General features: G+C 47.6%; 1 protein-coding gene across 1 annotated transcript in view; it reads right to left on the reverse strand.

The window, feature by feature from the left end:
* Positions 1–5,248: 5,248 nt before the first annotated feature.
* Positions 5,249–22,194, reverse strand: part of LOC119398617 (uncharacterized) — a 35,760-nt gene continuing 18,814 nt past the window's right edge. Inside the window, exons 3-4 of the mRNA XM_037665450.1 lie at positions 17,288–17,374; positions 5,249–5,382 (exon numbers count right to left, since the gene is read on the reverse strand). Of these exons, the coding sequence (XP_037521378.1) occupies positions 5,249–5,382; positions 17,288–17,374 (221 nt within the window). The remainder of the gene's footprint in view (positions 5,383–17,287; positions 17,375–22,194) is intronic.

Genomic DNA, 22,194 nt, shown 5'->3' on the forward strand with positions numbered 1-22,194 from the left:
ATAAAGAAAGTGTTACGAGTATTTCACTTTTTGACTGAAAGATTGCCGTTTGTTATAACTTTCAGGCCCTGTGACTGTATAGAGGGTCCAGAAAACGGAAAAGCTTTGTAGCTCGCTACATCGAATAAACCCACTCCCCGATAAATATTTTTGGAGCGGTTTTCAGGGCTATCGAAATGCAAAGGCTTAGTGCATTTACAGAGCTTAACTGAAATAGGAAAAACACGCAGGTACAGAAAGATTGTTCTCGCTGTTCCTTTTGTCTTTCTGTGTCTGAGTGCTTTTCCTGTTTCCCTTTAAGCGCTAGAAATGAATGCGGCATTTTTACGCAGGTATACGTGCTCTTGGGGAAAGACAGGGCCGCATATCTGAAACCTTTCAGTCGTAGGCTAAAATGAAATGGCACACAGTGCACCACAAGCGAAATACAACGAATTGGTGAATCTATAGGCGTCGTAAGCACGCGATCACTGCGCGTATTGTAAAGAGAAAAATAACACAATCACAGCAAAAACCCGCGATATAAAGCGTTATCGCCTCTGACTGAGACGATAACATAGGTTGCTCGAACTACACATCGTTTTCTTTCGCAATGACTAGCTATACCAACAAAAAATTCGGCAGATCCCACGTGCCGTGGGGGTCGATGTTATGCGAAGCATGCGGCGGGAAGGTGACTGTGACGTAATTTGTTTACTGAGGAAACGTTACAAAATGACGCTAAAGATTCATATAAATTTTATACGCACACATATATGTTGAAGAGCCGCGTATTTGTTAAATAACCAGTTGCTTACAGTTGGGTAACGCTGCCAACGGCAACGTGGGTATTACCAACACCATAAATGGTAAGCTGATAAGTAGTGCTTATACTTTCCCTTATGATGGAGAACGCACGCACGTTTCACGAACCCGTGTGCATGTGTGGAAGAGGTTCTTTACAGTTCTTGAACAAGGTCAAAATCACCGTGATCAGTGAGCACCAGCAGCTGGTCATGACCTGTTATCGGATCCGGTCGTGAGAGCGGTGATGAGGCGTCCATGTATACTGAAGTATGAGGTATAGTAGAGCTGTTGGAAATTGTGAATGCCTTGGTCATTTCGTCAACAAATTGTCAACAAAGAAGCGAGCATGGGAGTGATAGGTAGTACACGGATTTGTCTAAAGTTTGTTCTTTCGGCTCCATTTGGCTCCGCGTCACCTTCATCCGCTTTGTCGCAAAACGAGTTCAGCAAAAGTCAGAGGTTTCACTTCACTTCTACAACCTTTTTAGGCTCACCAATTCAAATCTGGTCACGAAGTTCACAACGATCCATTCTTATCCGAGAGAAAACCGAAACACAGCAGTAAACAAAGCCACAAGTGCGTTCGAAGCCCGCAAGTACGAAGTTTAGGCAAATCCATGTATTACCCATCATTCCCATGGAGGCTTAACTATTGCAGCGCCAGAGTCCCCTCTAGTTAATTTTGGGAAGCTCTATGCTCGGGCTGGCTCGGTCACGTCATGCGCAAGTGACCATGCATGCGGATGACGTGTGGAGGCGTGTGCGTCGTGTGACCCTCCGGCTCCGCTGCCGAAGAGGGCAGAGAGGGCAGCTCGCCTCCTCGCATCATGGTTTCGCGCCGCTAGAAATTGTTTTTCTCAGCTCGTAATGAACCGATCTGAAAAATTCTTGCGGCATAATGCTCTTGATTCGCCACACAACAAATTCCAGTGTCTAACTAAAATTTGCTATGAGACCTGCTGAGGTGCCCTTTAACTTCACGGTCTTCACCGAGTGCCAGACACAGCGAAACGCGCTTCTTGATAGAAAATATGCACACTAGAATCGATGCACTGCGAAAGTACAAGGTGGTGCGCAAGGTGTTCCTAGGCTATAATACCGCCCTTCTGCCCAGCGCATGCATTGAAAGAGTGATCAATTTAGCAGCTGATCTCTTAACGAAAAAACGCGGAAGAATCAGTGACGATCACTGTGAAAAAAATCCCACCATCTCCCCGTAAAGGAAACCCTGACGTTTTGCGGACGTTAAATCCTAGATATTATTATTATTACCAGGCGACATGACACAGTGGACGGACAACAAGCTGCCCTTCAAGTACAAGGCGCTCAAAAAACAACAGTTACGAGTTGAAAGGTGTCGTCACCAAGATCAGCTTATTGTCGGTGAGGGCCAGTGACCCTCATCGAGAAAGTTTCCCGGCTATGGTGGAAGCATTTCGACTGGGGGGAGTGCAAACACCCATATGTTTAGACTTAGGTGCACGTCTATGAACCTCAGGTGGTGGAAAGCTCTGTGGGCCTCCAATAAATTGTGCCTTTATATAATATCATAGTTTCCACTCATAAAAACCCAGAAATTATTATTGGTATCACTGATCAGTATTGCGATGCCATCTACATCACGTTAAATAACACCAGATGAACCAAATTGCCGGAGCCGTCTCTTATAACCATATTGTGGTTTTAGGACGTCAAACACCAACATTTATTGTTATTCTAACGCCATTTTTATATTTTCTCCACTGTCAGTGAACACGCTTAGATATTGGGGCTACTTACTTGAAGTTAATTGCGTACGTGTACGTGTAGCTTCATGTAGCAAACAATTTTTGTTTGCTTCTCTTTAGTAACATGCCCTCGTTGGAGTGAGCCCAATGCAAAATGCGGGCGGTCCTGAAGATCTGCCACATCATTTTGTGGCACATTTTTTATAGCGGGGTCCACAAAGACATTCATGAGGTATTTCCGCCACGGAAGTACGTTAGCAAAATGAACGCCAGAGATGGCAAAGAAAAAACTATAAGAAAAAGTTCCGTTGACGGGAGTCGAACCCATGACTTCTCGGTCCGCGACGATAGCTGGCGGGCGTTTAGCCGACTGAGCTACCGTCAATCACATTGCGGAGGTATATGAACGCGCCTTTTATCTTTCACACTTTTCTCTCGCAGTGATCTTGGATTGATGGATGGATGCTATGAGCATCCCTTTTATAAAAGGGCGGTGACATCTGTGCCACCAGGCTCGACAAAAAACGCGCCGTTGCTACGACTGTCCCATTCGGCGCGTTTCCAATACAAGTTTAATTTCGTCAACGGTCTAACACACCGTGAGGTGGCAGCTTTAGCTCAAACCTCGCTCATAGCATCCATCCATATCGAAAAGTAGCTCTCCGATGTTCGCCTGGCTGTCGCACCGCGTTCCCCGCTCGCCCTGTGTGAAGTAACGGCCAAGCTAGAGGGAAGACACGACGCGCGTTGCGTTTCTCTTCGCATTTCATGACGCTTTGAAGGAGTATCAGTGTTCATTAGGTGCTTGTTGATGCCATCTTGGCGTTCGATTTACCATATGCGGCAAGGGTTAAATCATGATGGTGGGTGTTAGTCGTCTGTACGGAGATGTGCCTCTAGGCGTTAACCTGAGTGAGATGCGTCCACATGAAGCGGTGCTATATCTGCCAAACAACAGTACACATTGTACAAGCTCTCCTATACCAATGCACTATAAACAATAAACCACTTCTGTGACAAGACGTTTCACTTCCGTGTTATACCGATTCCAATGACGGAGGGATCTGCCTTATTTTTCATAGTGATAGCCATTATATAGACCAGAGGTCTGAAACTCACCTCAGCCAGCAGGCCGTAGACACTACATGATGTCCCGCAAGGGCGGGGGAGAGAGAATGTTTAAGGCGGTGGAGGGCGTGTACGAAGCGTCAGCTAACGTTGTCATTTGAAAGTAAGCCTATCCCATACATCATGTATGGCTCATTTCTGAAGGGGCTTTGGAATCAGGATTCGAGAATTATCGATACCGATCTGCACATGCCTGAAATCTGGAGGCTGATTCTCAAATGTACAGTTTTCGTTCCATGGTTATGATTCGAGACGTGGTTACCACATGGTAATCATGGTTACCACATCTTTACCACATAGCTCATGGACATACTTATTAAGAAATTAATAAAAACAAACATGAAATGAAGGCACTCATCTGCAGGCTGCGGGCATCTAGCAAACGGTTCGCGGGCCGCGTGTCTGAGACCCCTGATACAGACACTCTGAGTGGGTTTTTGCCATCGCGTCGCCGTTATGTTCAGTGTAATGTGTAAATCAATTACATCGGTGAGCGCATCTTATGCTCTACGCGTGAGTAAAAGTGGGTGAGCGCACTGGACGAACGCGGCTGAAGCAGATTTTGAAACAAGCCGGCCGTCCACATTGCTCGAAGTTTGCATGCGATAACATCTTCCCTGCGTGCGAGGGCTGCCGTCGTGGCTGTTCAAGCAAAGAGGAAACATCCCGCCCGTCTTACGTCGGACGAAAGCGCATGAAAATGCGCTGGTGAGGGAGTGGGGTGTGCTAGCTGCGTCATTCGAGCAACAAATGCGAACTTTGATTATAAGAGCGCGGTCGCCAGCGCCGGCGCGCGTACTATCTCGACATGCATGAGTAGACGGCTAGTATACCCTTGTACGTGCTACGCTCTCAGCGCTTGCAGACAGCACGAAAACCGCTTCGCTCCCCGGAGCGGCCGTATTCTCTTGCCCCAGCGTTTTGCAGAGCTACGCGAGGTCGCATCCAAAAAGGATTAGCTTCTATCCTTACATCATATAACATTACCATTTGTTGCTATAACAATGATTGCTTCGTCCTTGCGCCGAAACCATGATATAAAAAATACAGCCGCATAGTTCAGAATCGCCAATATTTTTGGATAGGTGTAACTCCATCAGCTGTTAGATTACTGGCCTTTTATTATTGTCCGAGGGTGAGGGAGTAGATCTCGTACTGTTTCACTAGGAATGTTAACCGCGAACCATGAAACCTGGACCTCTTAGTTTAATGCACCAACAAGTTCTTAACAAAATAAACAAGGCACCAAGGGTTTGACCACGCGAGCTCCACCTTGTCGCCTGGACATAAGGTAGTAAGGAGGTGATAACACCCGTGGTTGATGTACATAATTAAATAAAACTGGGATACGCGTAGAGATTCATGGTTCTGGTTGAAATTGTTTCTATTTGTGTTAGGTTTTTGCTGAATTTCAGGGAGGTCTACGCTTTCGCGGAACTCGGGCCTACCTTCATAGCATTTAAGGAGCAAGAGTGTCCAACTATCGAGAAGCCTTCAGAATGCAGGTGATGCCATGCACATGAGCTTCACTGACCAAAATTGTCGGATGAATGGTGACGGAATGATGACACCCAACAACTTGCGAAAGTAGATGATGTTCCATTTATTTATTCATAAAGCACTCGTCTGAAAAAGGTGTAGACAGGATCTGGGCATTGCAAATAAAATGTTCTGTTTGTTGTCTCCAGGATTTTTTCCAGATAGTCTCTTGTCGCCCACAGCGAGCATGGTGAACTAGATTCTGCGTAATGAAAGGAAGGTTCATGTCAGCACATACCCGCAATAGATTCATCATCAGCAGGAAAACATAAAATATTCAGAAATACTTCCACATGAGATGTTGCTTCATATTTGTTCTAGCGTGTTCCAAACAACCCTTTCAAATGCGAATGCAGTTGTGTAGTAAGTCCTCTAGATGAATGTATCTTGAGCGAGAAGGCAGATGCCAACAAAGGTGTACGCGCATCTCTGATAAAGACGAGAAATGTGGAAAACACTGACGTCATGATAGTGTTTTACTCTTTTATGGGCTATAATTGGCTACGTCAAATTCCAAGGTATTTTTAATTAAAGGAAATACTGTGACGCAACGGTTAACGCGACCTTTATTAGGCCCTGAAGGCACGGTGAAGCGATCACACCCGAGGCACAGATCTCACAATCAAGCAGCGTTCCCACCACCGACGAAGATGACGAACACTCATGATGATGAACATGCATGAAGAGGGTAGATGTGCCTAATGAACGCCCACACTAACTTCCCCCTCACGCGAGAGCGGTCATCCTGACCGCAGTTTAAAGCGAAGAAGAACGCCTTGTGAAAAGCTTCATGCGCGATACGTGGACTATCTCTGCGGCCCGGCAGCGGCGGTCCGCTGGAAGAACAACGGGTGCCACGCGATAGTTGACGGGAGACGTTTGCTCCAAGACCGTGTAGGGGCCAATAAAGCGTAACTGAAATTTGTCGCACAAGCCAGGAGTGCGAACGGGTGTAAGAAGGAGCACTTCATCGCCAGGGCTGAAGGACACGGCACGATGAGATGCATTATAGTCAAGCTTGCGGTCCTGTTGCCTTGCTTCAGTGTTGACGCGGGCCAGCTGGCGGCAATGAAGCAGCCGGGACACGTATTCGTCACTGGTGGATGGAGATGGTTTAACAGGCGCAGAGAAGAAGGAAACGTCGAGGAAAGAAGAGGGGAAACGACCATGGACGAGATAGAACGGCGAGTAACCGGTTGTACGCTGTACGGAGGTATTGTACGCGAAAGTCACGAATGGCAAAATTACGTCCCAGTTTCTGTGGTCCGGTTGGATATACATGGCTATCATGTCTGAGAGCGTGCGATGAAAGCGTTCAGTCAGCCCGTTCGTTTGCGGATGGTAACTGGAGCTTGTTTTGTGGGTGGTGCCGGATGCCTTGAGCACTTCGTCAACGAGTTGTGAAAGGAATACCTTTCCACGGTCGCTCAGGATGACACGAGGAGCACAGTGACGAAGGATTAGGGCTCGGAGCATAAAATCAGCAACTTCGGAAGCTGATGCAGAAGCCACGGAAGCTGTTTCGGCGTAGCGTGTCAGATGGTCGACAGCTGTAACGATCCATCAATTACCGGTGACTGTCATAGGAAGCGGACCGTAGAGATCAATGCCAACTACCTCAAATGGTTCCAGCGGACACGGGAGTGGTTGTAGTTGTCCGCTTTGAGCTGATGTGGGGAGCTTTCGACGCTGACAAAGCGTGCACGAAGCAACGTACTTCGCTACACTTGTGGACAAGCCCGGCCAGTAGTAGTGACATCTGATGCGATCGTACGTTTTCTGAAATCCCAAGTGTCCAGCGGTCATGTCGTCGTGGTATGCCTTGAGGATTTGAGCGCGAAGAGAGCGAGGGAGAACGGGCACCCAGCGTTGACCGTCAGGATGGTAGATATGGCGGTACAGGACGCAGTTGTCGAGCTTGAATTGCGTCAGCTGTCGACGAAGACGGGCGTTAGGGGGCCGAGAAGTCCCGTCAAGGCGGTCCATAAGGCGGCGACAGTAAGGATCAGCGCGTTGGTGAGATAACAATGAACCACACTCATTCGAATAAGTCGGGCCCATAGTAGCTAAGCATGAAACGTGTGGAGAAGGGACGGCCGAGAGCTCGTCGCGTGCGGTAGTGGTGGTGCCGTTATATGGTTCCGAAGGAAGCGGGCAGCGCGAAAGTGCGTCGGCGTCTTGGTGTTTTTTCCCCGACTTGTATGTAATACTGAAGTCATATTCTTGCAAACGAAGAATCCAGCGCCCAAGGCGGCCAGACAAGTTCTTGAGTGTCGAGAGCCAGCACAAGGCGTGATGGTCTGTAACCACAGTAAAGTGGCGGCCGTGAAGGTAAGGTCGAAACTTCTGTACAGACCAAACGACGGCTAGGCACTCCTGCTCGGTGATGGTGTAATTCTTTTCGGCGGGTGTCAGTACACGGCTGGCGTATGAGACGACCCTCTCGCGTGAGCACTTGTCTCTCTGTAGCAGAATACCACCAATGCCATGACCACTAGCGTCCGTGTGCAGGAGTGTAGGTGCGGTTTCGTCGAAATGGCAAAGAACTGGTTCGGACGTGAGGGCACACTTCAGATGAACAAACGCCGATTCACATTCAGGAGACCACACAAAGGGAACGCCGGAGCCGAGCAGCTTGTGCAAAGGCGAAGCGATTGAGGCGAAGTCTCGAATGAATCGACGAAAATAGGAAGCGAGGCCGAGAAAACTGCGTAAATCTTTGGCTTTTTCAGGACGCGGGAAGTGTTGGACAGCGGAAATCTTGTCTGGATCAGGACGAATGCCGTCCTTGCTTACGATGTGACCTAACACTTTAATTGTCTTGCTCGCAAAGCGGCACTTCTTGGTGCTCAGCTGAAGGCCTGCGTTGGCAAGACACGTGAGAACTTCGTCCAGACGTTGCAAATGCTGATGGAATGTCGATGAGAAAATAACTATATCGTCCAAATAGCACAAGCAAGTTTTCCATTTCAGGCCTCGCAAAACGGTGTCAATCATTCGCGCGAATGTTGCTGGAGCATTGCAAAGGCCGAATGGCATGACGTTGAATTCGTAGAGCCCATCTGGTGTTGAAAATGCTGTCTTTTCTTTGTCGTCCTCGTGCATGGGTATCTGCCAATAGCCCGAACGCAGGTCTAGACTTGAGAAGTACTCGGCACCCTGTAGTGAATCCAAGGCATCGTCTATGCGCGGCATGGGGTAGACATCCTTGCGGGTGATCTTATTAAGTGCCCGGTAGTCTACGCAAAATCGCACGAAGCCATCTTTTTTCCGTACTAAAACAACGGGAGATGACCAAGGACTCGCTGAGGGACGTATGATGTTCCGTTGCAACATATCGGCGACATTTTCTTCAATGACCTTCCTCTCGGATGAAGAGACGCGATACGGTCGACGGCGTACGATAGAAGTGCCATCCGTCTCGATCCGATGCGTGATAATGGACGTTTGTCCCAAAGAGGAGGAATGGGCATCAAACGATGTTGCATGCTTCTGTAGTAAGGCAAGCAACTCATCTGACTGCGATGAGGTCAGGTCGGGACTGATAGTCGCAGCGAGAGCAGAAATGCATGGGGAACGTGCAACAGAAGTAGGGTCAGAGGACGCCGGCACGAGCGGAACAAGAGAGAGAGGCTGGGATTCCGTGACGCAAGCCATTGTGGTGCCTTTAGGGATGAGAATCTTCTCGGACGTCTGGTTTGTAGCGTAGAGAAGTCCGCAGCCATCGTGGAACCGCACTAGCCCTGACGCAAAGGCTATCCCTCTTGCGAGACAGCGTGCAGACGGTAGGACAAGCACGTCACCATAGTCGATCACGTCAGAGGCGATGGTAACTATTCGTTGATGACCAGGTGGTAGCTCGGTATCCTGCACAGCAAGCAAGCGAAGTGGCTTGTCATCCGCAGAAAGGGCATAGTCAGTTTCCGTCATGTGAAGAACACGTTCTCGACAGCAGATGGAAGCGTTTGCCGTAGACAGAAAATCCCACCCCAATATCATCTGGTGGGCACACGAACTCAGCACGGCGAACTGTACGTAATGGAGGAGTCCATCAATGAAAACACGAGCGGTGCACATGGCGGAAGGTTGAATGACGTCCCCTTGAGCAGCGAACAATGTTGGTCCATCATAAGGGGTGGTGACTTTCCGGAGACGGGAACACAAAGAACGATCAATAGCCGATAAACAAGCACCAGTGTCTATCAAAGCGTCCACGTATACACCCTCTACTAAAACAGATACCATATTATATGGACGCACTGGAGGAATTTCTGTCTTGTCGTTCAATGCAGCTTTTCCTCCAAAAGCTGCATAGGTTAGTTTTCCGGGCGATGGTCGGTGAACTGCGAGACAGGTCGCAGTGGTGACGTAGAGCGGCGAAGGGGCGACGGTGAGCGGCGTCTAGCGGGGCGGTAAGTTGGTGCAGTCTCGGATGTTGCAGTTGGCGATGGAGAGCGACGTGGCGGCGGAGCGTAAGGACGGCGTTGAAAAGTGGCCCCGGCGGCACCATCATCCCGTTCGTAGGCGTCGAATCCACGGCGCTCGTCCTGCTGACGCTTACGACAAAAGCGTGCAATGTGGCCACGATACCCGCAGTAATAGCAGACCGGACGAGGCGATCGCCATGGTGGTTGAAAGGGCTGGCTAGGCGCACTCGGTGTCATCGAAGCCAGGTGGGCAGGCGTCGAGTGTGCAGACATCGTTTGCACGACACCTGGTGAACCAGCGACGACTTGTGCGTACGTTGGTTGGAGTCGAGGGGTCATAGAGTCCACATACGCTGGAGCGGCCATGGATGCCAACTCCTCCTTGATCACGTCGCGCAAAAGAGTGCGGAGGCGTGAGGTGGACTCGGGGTCGCTGATAGGCCAAGAGATTGTAGTTCCTCCCGTATGATCGCGCGGATCATAGCACGCAACGAGGGATCGGCGGTGGCGGTGTTGTCAGGGATGTCCGGCGGCAACCGCTGGGACTCGAGTTCCTCTAGGCGTTGGCACGTGGCAACAACGTCGGCGACTGTTGTCGGGTTCTGAATGGCCAACGCATTGAAGGCGATTGTGCCGATGCCTTTCAGCAGATGGCGAACCCTCTCCGATTCGGTCATGGAGGTGTTGAAACGGCGGCAAAGAGCAAGCACATCCTCAATGTATGAGGTGTAGGATTCGCCAAGTCGTTGCTTGCGAGCGTCCAAGGTCTTCTTTGCGAGGGCAGAACGAACTGCGGGAGTGCAGAAAATTTGGCGAAGCTGTTGCTTGAAATGGGTCCAGTCCGTGAAATCAATTTCGTGATTGAAATACCACGTTTTCGCGACGTCTGTGAGGTAGAAAGATACACGGTGAAGCTTGGCCGGATCATCCCAGTTGTTTGTTGAACTCACTCGGTCGTAGTGGTCCAACCAATCCTCCACATCTTCACCTCGAAGTCCGGCGAACATGGGGGGATCACGCTGGTGCCCACTGATAATCCATGGTGGATAGGCCGCGGTAGTCGGGGCAGTGGCGGTAGATGCAGCTGCGCCGGTTGGCTCGTCCTGAGGCATGGTACCGGACACCTGGTACAGACGGCGACCTGAGCGGAGCTCCAGGAGGTAGAGCAGGTTGGGAGAGGAAGGAAGATCGCTTAGCAGCCTCCACCACTTGTGACGCAACGGTTAACGCGACCTTTATTAGGCCCTGAAGGCACGGTGAAGCGATCACACCCGAGGCACAGGTCTCACAATCAAGCAGCGTTCCCACCACCGACGAAGATGACGAACACTCATGATGATGAACATGCATGAAGAGGGTAGATGTGCCTAATGAACGCCCACAATACATAGGGAATGCAGCGAGAAACTTAAAGGGTTCTTTATGCATTCGTCTAAGGCGACTCAGAGGCGAAAGCCGTACTCACCAACTTACTATACTCATTCGAGGTATTGGTCCCTTTGCTAAAGCTTTCTTCACATAACTTGGTTTAGTACTGCCTCCAGTATCGAAGGCGTTGGAAGCCTTCTGCACCTAACCTCATTTTGCACTGCCTGCGTGATTGGCAAACCTTTGACCAAGCGACGATGTCGAGCGATGATGTCAGCTTGTTACGTCACCTTATGTGATGGCATAACGACGTCGCAATAACACCACGAATGTTGGCGATCTGTGACATCATGATGACGTCACACAATGATGTCGCCACGTGATAAATATTTCCATCACTCGTGTTGAAGAGGTCTCGACGGGACGGCGACGCCGCCGACTCCAACGGTCAGTTTTCTCATTTGATGAGGCATCCATAACCTGGATGCCTAGATGCCCATAACCTGATGAGGATGGCATAACCATCCAAGGCTTCCGCCCTAACAACCTTACGAATAAGCCATGGAGCTGGTCCGAGAGATAATATATGTTTGTGTCGCCAAAAATGATGTTTCCTCAGCTAGAAAGAACACTGTTTGACATGCAAGGAGTGCGAAGAGTAAAACATTCAGTTGGTCTCTCAAGCATGTGGCTTGAAAGAGATAAAGCTTCCGTGGTACACGAACATACGGAAACTTGAAAGTTTATTCAGCTTGTGTTTCCACTTCGGAAGGGTTATACGCAACACCATTGCGACCCCACCTCCTTTCGTTTAGCAACTACGAGCGAGCTCCTTCCGTCTGTCGTCATTGTGGGCACCACGATGCAACATTTCGGCTACTATCCTCTGGTGTCTCTGGCAGCGCCTCCTACGTTACGCCACGTCAACCCTAATGCACCAACCGAAATAGACACAGACGAAAGTGGGACTGACTTCGGTGGTGCTCTTGTGCAAGCGCAATATTGCCCTAAACTGAGTCCAATTACAGTGGGACATAAATGGCGTATCTTTGTATTGTGAGCACGCTCACCATTTTCCGGCCAGTCTCCTGCGACCGAACGTTTGACGTGCTTGAATACCACAAGGCTCTTTGTTGACTTTTGTCTTTGAAAGACCCGTACAGCGGAGTTATCAGCTTGCATCTCCGGATCTACTATAACATACGTTTCGCATAAAAATCATGCCGAAGCCACTACAACGAAGAGGTTCTCTTTCGCTCGTCAAAGGGAGCGTTCCATTTTCGAAACTGTTGGACTGTCTCGATGTCACCAACCTTATCGTTTAGAGAGAGCGACAGTAGTGCATCAAACTCTCCAACTTTGTTGCGGGGTCATCCGGCCTTCTGGTACCACTTCGTCGCAAGGTTTCGCATTTCTCTGTATGCAGCCAGTTGCATCTGTTGCACTATTTCACACGAGACACTCGTAAATTGGCCATCCGAAATCCGAAACTCAGAAAAGTGTGGGATTGGAGGTGTTGGTATAGCATGACTACAATTCTTAGGAGCGCAACAACCAAGAGGAAATAGAAGAGAACATACAGAGCGCTCTGCCTCCCCTGCTCTGTCCCCTCTTGGTTGTTGCGCTGCTAAGAATTGAAATTCGAAATCCCACCTCTAAAAATATGGGCGCCTTTCCACAGTATTCCACAATGCCCTCACGTTGGCTTTTTTAATGCCTGCTAGTGTCTACGCCAGATGTGCTAGACGGGACGCGCCACACGCCAGATGGCTACGAGACACGAGAGAGGGCCGTCCCGTGACTTGCGGCGTTGGTAATGAAATCCTTTCCACCAGACACGTGTGGCACATACCTGGATACAGTGGGCCTTGGTATGCAGGGGTTAGCGATAGCTGATTGACAGTCCATCAACTCCGACATTGGAGATATTTACGCAACAGCATGAAGAAGCCGTGTCGCAGAAAATATCATGCCGGTGTATGCGGCCTTGTCGATGGCAGAAATATCCAGATGGAAGCAATGAATAGAAATTGCCAGAATGGAACTCAGGCCTTCTCTATTGCATTCAATTATTGTACCACCAAGCAACTTCAGTGTTTAAGGCTCCTTCTGAAGATGACCCTATAAAAGCGTCATGTTACGGGAACGCCAAGTGTGGTTTGCAGTGTTTGTTTTCGTATTTTATATCGTTGCAATAAACATTGCATATGCATACCTATGTCTCCGCAAGCTATAGTCAAGCCTTCCGTGAAAACGCCAACAACAGCTACTTCTTATACGCACACCACCGCAGCGTAGCATGCTTCCACCGCAGCGCCCTCGGCGAATCACAGTGTGGAATAAACGGGATTTCATTCATTCCGTAGCATGCACTTCCTCGCGATAAACCCGACGTCTCTGCTCAAACGTGAGTTCCGACGTTACGTGAGGTGATGAGCTACCCTTTACACGCTTTTGTGGTCGGTGTGCGTGATAAGCCCACGATATGCGCACAACTACTCAATTTACACAGATGTCGATGCACCTCGTAATACTTGGCTCAAAGGAAACAAACCTGGCACAGACTGCTACTCATTGACTGCCTCACACGAAATCGCTTCCCACAATGCGTGGCATGCGTGGTATCCACAATGCGTGGCATCGCTGCTTGCTCTGCCCTCGATATTTCGCCCATGGACAACGCCTCCAACAGCGGCACCGCATTTTCTGTGACACGGGCTCCTTCGCACTGTGGCGTTCAGATTTTCAGGCTGGCTTGATATAAACTGTGAATCACCTGTGACGCATACTTGTCCACCATGGGCTGCCACATGTGAAAGGGAAGGAAGTAACGCTATTTATCGACCGGTGTCCGTCAGACGTTCTCGTCTTGGTATGCTAAGTTTGATTTATACCAAGCTAAGGATACCACCACAAGAGTGCCAGGATGTAGGCGGCTATATATATATATATATATATATATATATATATATATATATATATATTGTAGCGAAGCGTTGGAAGTCTGTAATGGGTCGCCCTCTCGAGCGCTTTCTAGTGGGTCGTCCCCTTCGGCTCTTCTCGGACAGCACGCTCCTCGCGCTCAGGGTCCGCGCTCTGTCTTGACTGTCGCCGTTGTGCTTCGTCGACTAGTACCGTCAATAAACGCCTTTATAATTTGGTGGAGAGTGCTGCGCCGTCCAACCAGCTTCGGTCCGTTCGATGCCCCTGGCGCTTCGATCCCGTACCGTGCCCTCTACCATGCCTCAAGACGCCGCCCAGCAAACGCTTCCCCCTGTACCGACACCATGCTCCGGTTCCCCCCGCATCCGCGACCCTCCTATCTTAACCGGCGCGGATGGCACTGACGTGGAGGACTGGCTCGCGATATACGAGCGCGTGAGCGTACCCAACAAATGGGACGAGGCAGGAAAGCTGAGCAACCTGGTTTTCTACCTCGCGGGTGTGGCCAGCCTGTGGTACAACAACCACGCAACCGATTTCCTCACGTGGTTTGATTTCAAGACTGCCATCATCAACGTGTTTGGCCGACCTGCCGTACGTAAACTGCAAGCCGAACAGCGTTTACGTAAACGAGCTCAGCAGACCGGTGAGTCGTTTACCAGCTACTTCGAAGACGTCCTCGACTTGTGCAAGAAAGCCGACGTAACCATGTCTGAGTCTGACAAGATCCGACACGTTATGAAAGGCATCGACGACGATGCCTTCACCATGCTGCTCGCCAAGAACCCTCATACCGTGACAGAGGTGATCACGCTCTGCCAAAGCTACGAGGAGCTGCGCCGGCAGCGGTTGCTGACCCGTCAACCTCCATCACGCGACGCCGAGCTCGCTGGCTTGTCGGCCATTTCTGATCACTCGGGCTTGCTCGCCGAGGTCAAGTCATTTGTGCGCGAGGAAATTGCCCGCCAGTTTTCTCTACTGACCTCGCCTCAGTCGCAGCATGTTGAACAGCCGTCGACCACACTGCTGCCTCCCTTACGCCGCGCTATTCAACATGCTGCGACTGAGGCATGTCTTCGGACATGCGCCGTCGAGGGCGCGACATTGTCAACATGGAGCGCCTGAAGCCCTATCATGACCTGCTCATAGTGACAGGCAGTTAGGTCGCCAGGCGGCTCCCTTTTTCGTACCCGGGGTAATTGTAGCGAAGCGTTGGAAGTCTGTAATGGGTCGCCCTCTCGAGCGCTTTCTAGTGGGTCGCCCCCTTCGGCTCTTCTCGGACAGCACGCTCCTCGCGCGCAGGGTCCACACACACACACACACACACACACACACACACACACACACATATATATATATATATATATATATATATATATATATATATATATATATATATATATATATATGCAGCTAATATGCCGCTAGTTTCAGCAATGTTTTCAATTTAAACTATGTACTCGCTTCCAGATACCTCTGCAATGTGGGAATATTCAAAGGGTGCGCTTTGCATTGCGATAAAAAATGTGAAGGCGATGAAGGCGGGGTCACAGCCACTTTAAACAGAGTGCATTAAACCATGAATGTTCAATAGGAAAAGGGTAGGACGCTAACGCAGGCAGGTTATTCTAGTCATGAATAGTGCGCCAAAAAATATAGTACTTCGACAGGTTAGTTCGAACAAAATGCGGGGTTAAATCATTTTCGAGATGTTTGCGAGTAGGTCTCGTCTAATGGACGTACATTGCCAGGTCGAGTACCCGTTTCTTAGTAAATAGCAATGAAAGATTTGATCCGTAATATTTCCGACGCGATTGAAGTGTTGGAATACTGTTGACCGCATTAGTTCTGTTGGTGCGCTGAATGCAAAAATTTCTTACAAAGTAATCAGACAGCATACTGTTGAAGTCTTCCAAGTTTAGATTACATTGTGTGTAGTGGTCCCAGACAATACAGGCGTACTCGAGCTTTGGTCGAATTGGGCAGTATTGTGCGAGAAATTTAACAGAGGGCGGGGCGTCTTTAAGTAGCTAAGTTTGTACTTAAGAAAGCATAGTTTACGGAAAGCGGAAGGGGATGTATTTTGAACAGGATGATTCAAGGACAGGTTGCTTAAAATGGTCACAATCAAATATCCATAGTGATTAACTTTTCTGAGCACAAATGAGCCTAACATATAACTATAGGAGAGACATGCTTGTTTTCTCACGGCGAATGGCAAGAAATGCATTTTTATATTCAATGTCTTCTCCCATTGTGACCAAGTGAGCACCAATAAAAAATTTGACTGCACCTATCATTGCGATCGTCTTGGTCACTACTGTGGGTCATTTTTTTAAAAGACACTTAATCATCTTCAGAGAGTCTTATTTGGACATTTGGCTTAGCAGCATCAATAATGTCATTCACGTACAGGAGCAACCATGAAGAAACCAATACACTTTTCTGTGATAACCCAAATTTTATTGGAACACAGACAAAGTGATGTCCTCCAATATCCTCGAAGTGTTCGCGATTGTTTAAGAATTCCGGGATTCAAAAAAGAGTAGTTAAGGAATGCCACACTTTTAGTTGGAATGTTAGTTTGCAATAAGGTACCTCAATCAATGATTTGCTAAAATCGAGAAAATTCAAATGAATTTGGCTGTTCTTTTGAATAGAAGAAGCAAATGCTTATGGGCAATGCCGCAAGACAGCCATTACAAGCGTGGAAAGCATAAACATTGTTTGACGCCAGAAAAATTGTGATGCACTCTAAGAAAAAAATACAAGAATTTGTGGAGTGTTCCTTCCACACTACTATAATCGTCATCTGCTTGCTCGAGTTTCCTTTCTTGAAAACCTGCTCTCGCCAGTTTCCTATCAAGAATGCTCTGTCACGCTGATAGCACGCATGCCGTTCGTGACCGGGATGGGCCCGGACCGCGGTGATAATGCAGGGAAAGTACGCGAGATAGATGGCGATTATAGTTGTGCGGCTGAAATACCCCACAAATGCTCCATTTTTACAGTGCAATAACGGATCTTTTAGATCACGGTGTGTGCATGCGATGCGAGTCTTGGAGCTCATCAAACACCTTTCGCCACCTGGCTACTGCTGTAGAAACTCGAGAGTTGTGGCGCCGTGCCTGCGGTGTTTTTTATTCTAGCACTTGTCGTCTTCGAATTGTTTTTGTGTCGCCGTGACGGACTTAGAAATTTGTAAAGCGACATACTGCTGTTATGCTACACCCACACTTTCTAAAAGAGATAAACAGCAATAATTCGAGGCAGCGTTGACAGCGACAGCATAAGCAACATCGAGGCTCTTTACTGAAAGGTATCACGTTGACAAATATTTGTAAGTTCGCGCATAAAACTGAATCTCACCAGTCAGTTCTGAGAGAACGAGCGAGTTGTCGTCGTAATTGCGTATCATGTACTTGTCCTTTGCTGACAGCCAACTCCTCATGATGTCTGCAATGACAACATATAATTTCTCAGATGCTTAAAAATATCTGTTACTATGTTACTATGATTTTCAATGCAGTGACTAATATATATAGAGACAGCAAAATTTGCAAAATTTTTAGTTACCTCATTGATTTAGAAACATACAGCTATCAGTACTTTCCCTCAAAAATGTATACTTAGGTGACAAATATATTGAGAGTGTTATAGCTCTACATATTTGCGAAAGATTTCGTTATTGTAATACTGAAGCCCTGTTTTATGGGCATTCGTCTTGTTTCACCTTTTCCTTCCCATACGATGCCGTAAAGAAGTCCTTCATAAAAGCGTGTGTGTGTGTGTGTGTGCAAACGTAATCTGTCATTGTTCGTTTGTCCACAGAGTGTAAGTTTTCTATACTATTTCCCTTCTGCTAATAATATGCCACTATCTTCCTACCTGCGATACATATGCACATATTTTTCAAAGATATTTTAGCAGCTGGTTATGTCACTGAAAAGTGACCTTGAAAAAAAACATACTTTTTTTACTACGCTCCGACCGAAGGCCGGCCTTTATCAAGCTTAGAAATGTAGTACAGCTTTTGCGGCACAAAGGCTATTCCTCTACCCCTCGGCGTGCATAGAAGTGAGAGAAATGGGGAAAACGCAGGTTTCAAAAAAGTGGCAAAGGGGGAAGTGGATCGACGCGGTAGTTTCGGTCTGTATGCGGGAAGCCAGCGGGCACGTTGCTTTCACTTGGGTGCCCACGCGACGCTGAACCAGAAACCAGAACATAAAAATATCCTGCAGGCACCGCGCACTGTGGGAATCGCTTTTATGCGAACGATTCACGGATATGTCTATGATGCGTTTTTGGCTTTGAGTAAATCGTTATGAGGTGGATTTAAGTGGTTGTGTAAATTGAGTAGTTGTGCGCATAAGGTGTGCGTATCAGGCTTGTTGACTACACTGGCGCTTAAGTGGTAGCCTATGGTCCGACATAGCGTATGGACTCCCTTTAGAGAACATGTCAGTTTTAATTAAACGAAGTGCGCCCTATGGGGCGATTATATACATATCATGCGTAGCTTTTTTGAAGTCGAGTAATGCTTGGATGCAGCTTGCATAATCATAGGAGTATATATGTAACATTTACTGCGTTGTTACAAAACTGGATAGCCTGCACTGTAACCACAATTGATAATACCCCGATATGAAGCCTACATTGGGCCTCTTGCCAAGACAGTTTATAGGCCTGGCGGAGCTCTGTGGTAAAATACTTAACTGCCACTCAGAATGACTGGCTTCGATTTCAGCTACAATCTAGATTTGTATTCTTTGCATCAATCGGGGTTTTAAATTCGATGCATTTCTTAGCGAACTTCTGCGACTTTGAGCGTATCTATCTATCTATCTATCTATCTATCTATCTATCTATCTATCTATCTATCTATCTATCTATCTATCTATCTATCTATCTATCTATCTATCTATCTATCTGCCTACGACTTCATGCTCTCCTGGCCGTTTCCTGATTTGGACGTATGCCAAAATTGGTATGGCACAACATGACTGTATGGCAAACAAATGTAATAAGTCATAACATGAAAATTACAATATGCATGTCATGAAAGGCATGATTTACATGCCACGGCCTTGATGCTCTTGCGGGCGTTTCGTTAACTTGATATATAACAAAATTGATATGCCGTGACAAGATTGTTTGACAGACATAAGTGACAGGTCCTATCGCGCAAATCATGACCCGCATGCCATGTACAGCATGATATGCATGACGTGGTCTCGGGGCACTCGCGACTGTTTATATATATGGATATATATCAAGTTTGGCACAACGAAGCATTTCTGCATCTCATGTACGCTATGACATACATGCCCTGCTCATCGTGCGCTTGCGGCCGTTTCGCTATCTTGACATGTACCAAATTTCGTACTGCATGACGTGACTGTATGAAGAGCATACATTGCAGGTGGTACAATGAAAATCGTGGCATGCATGTAATCTAGAACAATATTTACACGCCACACTCATGGTATGCTCGCGGCCGTTTCGCTAGCTTGATAAACAACAAAATTTGTATTGCACGACCTGACTGTAGAATGAGCATAGGTGACAGGTGGTAACATAACAATGATGACATGCATATCATGTGCGGTATGATTTACATGCCACGCTCATGGTGCGCTCGTCGTCGGTTCACTGGCTTGGTATTCCCCAAAACTGGTATTCGGTGACGTGGCTGTATGACGAATATAAATGACAGTCGGCAACATGAGAATCATGATATGCATGTCGTGCAGGGCATGATTTACATGTCATGCTCATGGTGCGCTCGTCGCCGTTTCGCTAGCTTGATGTACACCAAAATTGGTATTACACGACGTGGCTGTACGACGGACATAAATGACAGGTAGTGACATATGAATCAGGACATGCATGTCATGTAGGGCAATGATTTACAAGCCACGCTTATGGGCTGCTCAGGGCCGTTTCGCTAGCTTGACATGCACCTACATTGGTATTGTGTGACGCAACTTTATGATGAACACAAATAACAGCTCGTACCAGAACAATCTTCATATGCATTTCATCTTCAGCATGATTTACATGCCTCCTCATGGTGCGCTTACGGCCGCTTCTCTAGCTTGATATACACCAAAACTTGCACTGCGTGACGTGACTGTATGACGAACATAGATGTCAGGTCCTAACACGCAAATCGTAAGATGCATGTCATGTACGGCACGATTTACTTGACACTCTCTTGGTGCGCTTCGGGCAGTTTCGTTCTGTGGATCTACACCAAAATTGCGATGGCATGACATGAGTGCGTGACGAACATAACCGACAGGTCATGCATTGCATATACCAGAACATACGTTTCATTATATTAAAGATTGCACATCCATGGATGCATGAAATACACGATATACAGTGAACTAGATGTCATGACATGAATGACTACATTTGCCTCAAAAGCGAACAAGGCCATGTATGCAGCTCTTTGCTGGCTGCTTCGCATTACATCGATTCCCACAGTGTGTGGGATCTGCCGAATTTTTCTTCACTCACCTACAACGCCGCTGACGCCTATACCAGATGTGCTATGTCACAGGCTGCTTAACGCGGTGGTGTTAAAATTTCTACTCCTGGCACGGTTTGGCCATTACTGGACCTTGTGCCATGAAACTCAGTTTCGCCGCAAGGGAGAGGCAATGAATGCGATAGCAAGAAAGTGGAATGTCATACAAGGAACGACAAGCAGCTCTACACTTGCAGCGCGCCGCTGAAGCACAAATAGAACGCCCGCAAAGAAGGCACAGGTATACACAGGACAAGCGTTAACTAACAACCCTCACACTTGTTACGTCTTTGTGCTTGAGCAACGCGCTGCAAGTGTCGACAATGGAGAATCAGACGCTCCTAGATATTTCTTTGTCTCTTAAACTGCGGCGCTAGGAGTGACCCTCTGCGTCTCCTGCCACACGGGGCCGCCTGACGCAAGGTGTGCCCGGTGTTCTTTTTTTTTCGTTCCACATCATGAGTGGGTAAAGAAAGGGGCCACATTGCCGTGCGCATATCAAGGGCAGTTTTCAAATTCAGAGAAAATGTAAGAGCGTTGCGTGATAAAAACACGCCGACGCTCCTCCGAGAAATGCCGCTCGCCGTTATTTCGTCGGCGGTTCCATGGCGTTTGGGTGATTTGTCTAAAGCAGCGCGCTGGGGAGCGAGAGGTCGCTGGTTCAAATCCTCGGTCCGCTGCTTCGAATTTTTTTTTCTTCTGGTTTATATTTCTCTGTGCCTTTTTTATGTATGTACATACATATATATGTACGGGACATTACGGCGATAATCCGCCGAGAGTGCCTGCTCAATTGGTATCGCAATAAAATGCCATATATAATCATAAAATTCGCACTGTCTGTTCTCGACTTTCCTAGGTTGATATACCGTGAATAATCTATGAGACATGCCCACATACCACAGCTCGTATCCTGCGCGAACGTGGCGCATGCGTTGGCAATACGCAATATAAATTTATAGCAATTGATAATCACGTTACATCACCTTGTAACACATTCCACAATTCATTTGTGTGGAAAGGATGAACTATATTTTAAAATATCAGGAGGCTTACGAAAAGGAGCTATATTCAGCACATAATGATGCCTTGTGGATGACGGTTTAGTGGATGTGATGTGATTGCGAAGTAGTGGAAATATTGGAGAGTGGATGAGAGTGTAAATGAGCTTCAAATATGCGGCGCGAAGAAGAAAACAAAGGCTGCTAAGCTGGACACTACGAAAATGGGAACTAGGGAAGAATAGCTGTAATGGTGATAATAAATACGACGCAAAGCATTTTTGTGGACAGATTCAATTTTATCAGTGTCAGATATTAAATGCGAAGCATTTCTTAGCGAACCTCAGGCACTTTGGGCGTTTCTATCTATCTATCTATCTATCTATCTATCTATCTATCTATCTATCTATCTATCTATCTATCTAGCCGCCTACGTCGGGGGGCTCTCCTGGTCGTCTCTATAACTTGTAATATACCAAAATTGGCATAGTATGGGATCAGTGTATGGCGAGCACGATTCACTGGTCATGACATGAATAATGCAAAATACCTGTCGCGTACGTCATGGAACCCTTTCTCTCAGTCACGTGTGGCACATACCAGCATACCAGAGGTCATGTTGTGCGGGTCTGTGCCACAGGTGATACAAAGTCTCAACCACCACAGTAACCGCGAACACACACATTTACACGCAAGGAAAGGGATAATAATAAATATTGTTGGGGTTTTATGCCCCAAAA

The sequence above is a fragment of the Rhipicephalus sanguineus genome, chromosome 7, assembly GCF_013339695.2.
Source record: "Rhipicephalus sanguineus isolate Rsan-2018 chromosome 7, BIME_Rsan_1.4, whole genome shotgun sequence".
Lineage (NCBI taxonomy): Eukaryota > Metazoa > Arthropoda > Arachnida > Ixodida > Ixodidae > Rhipicephalus > Rhipicephalus sanguineus.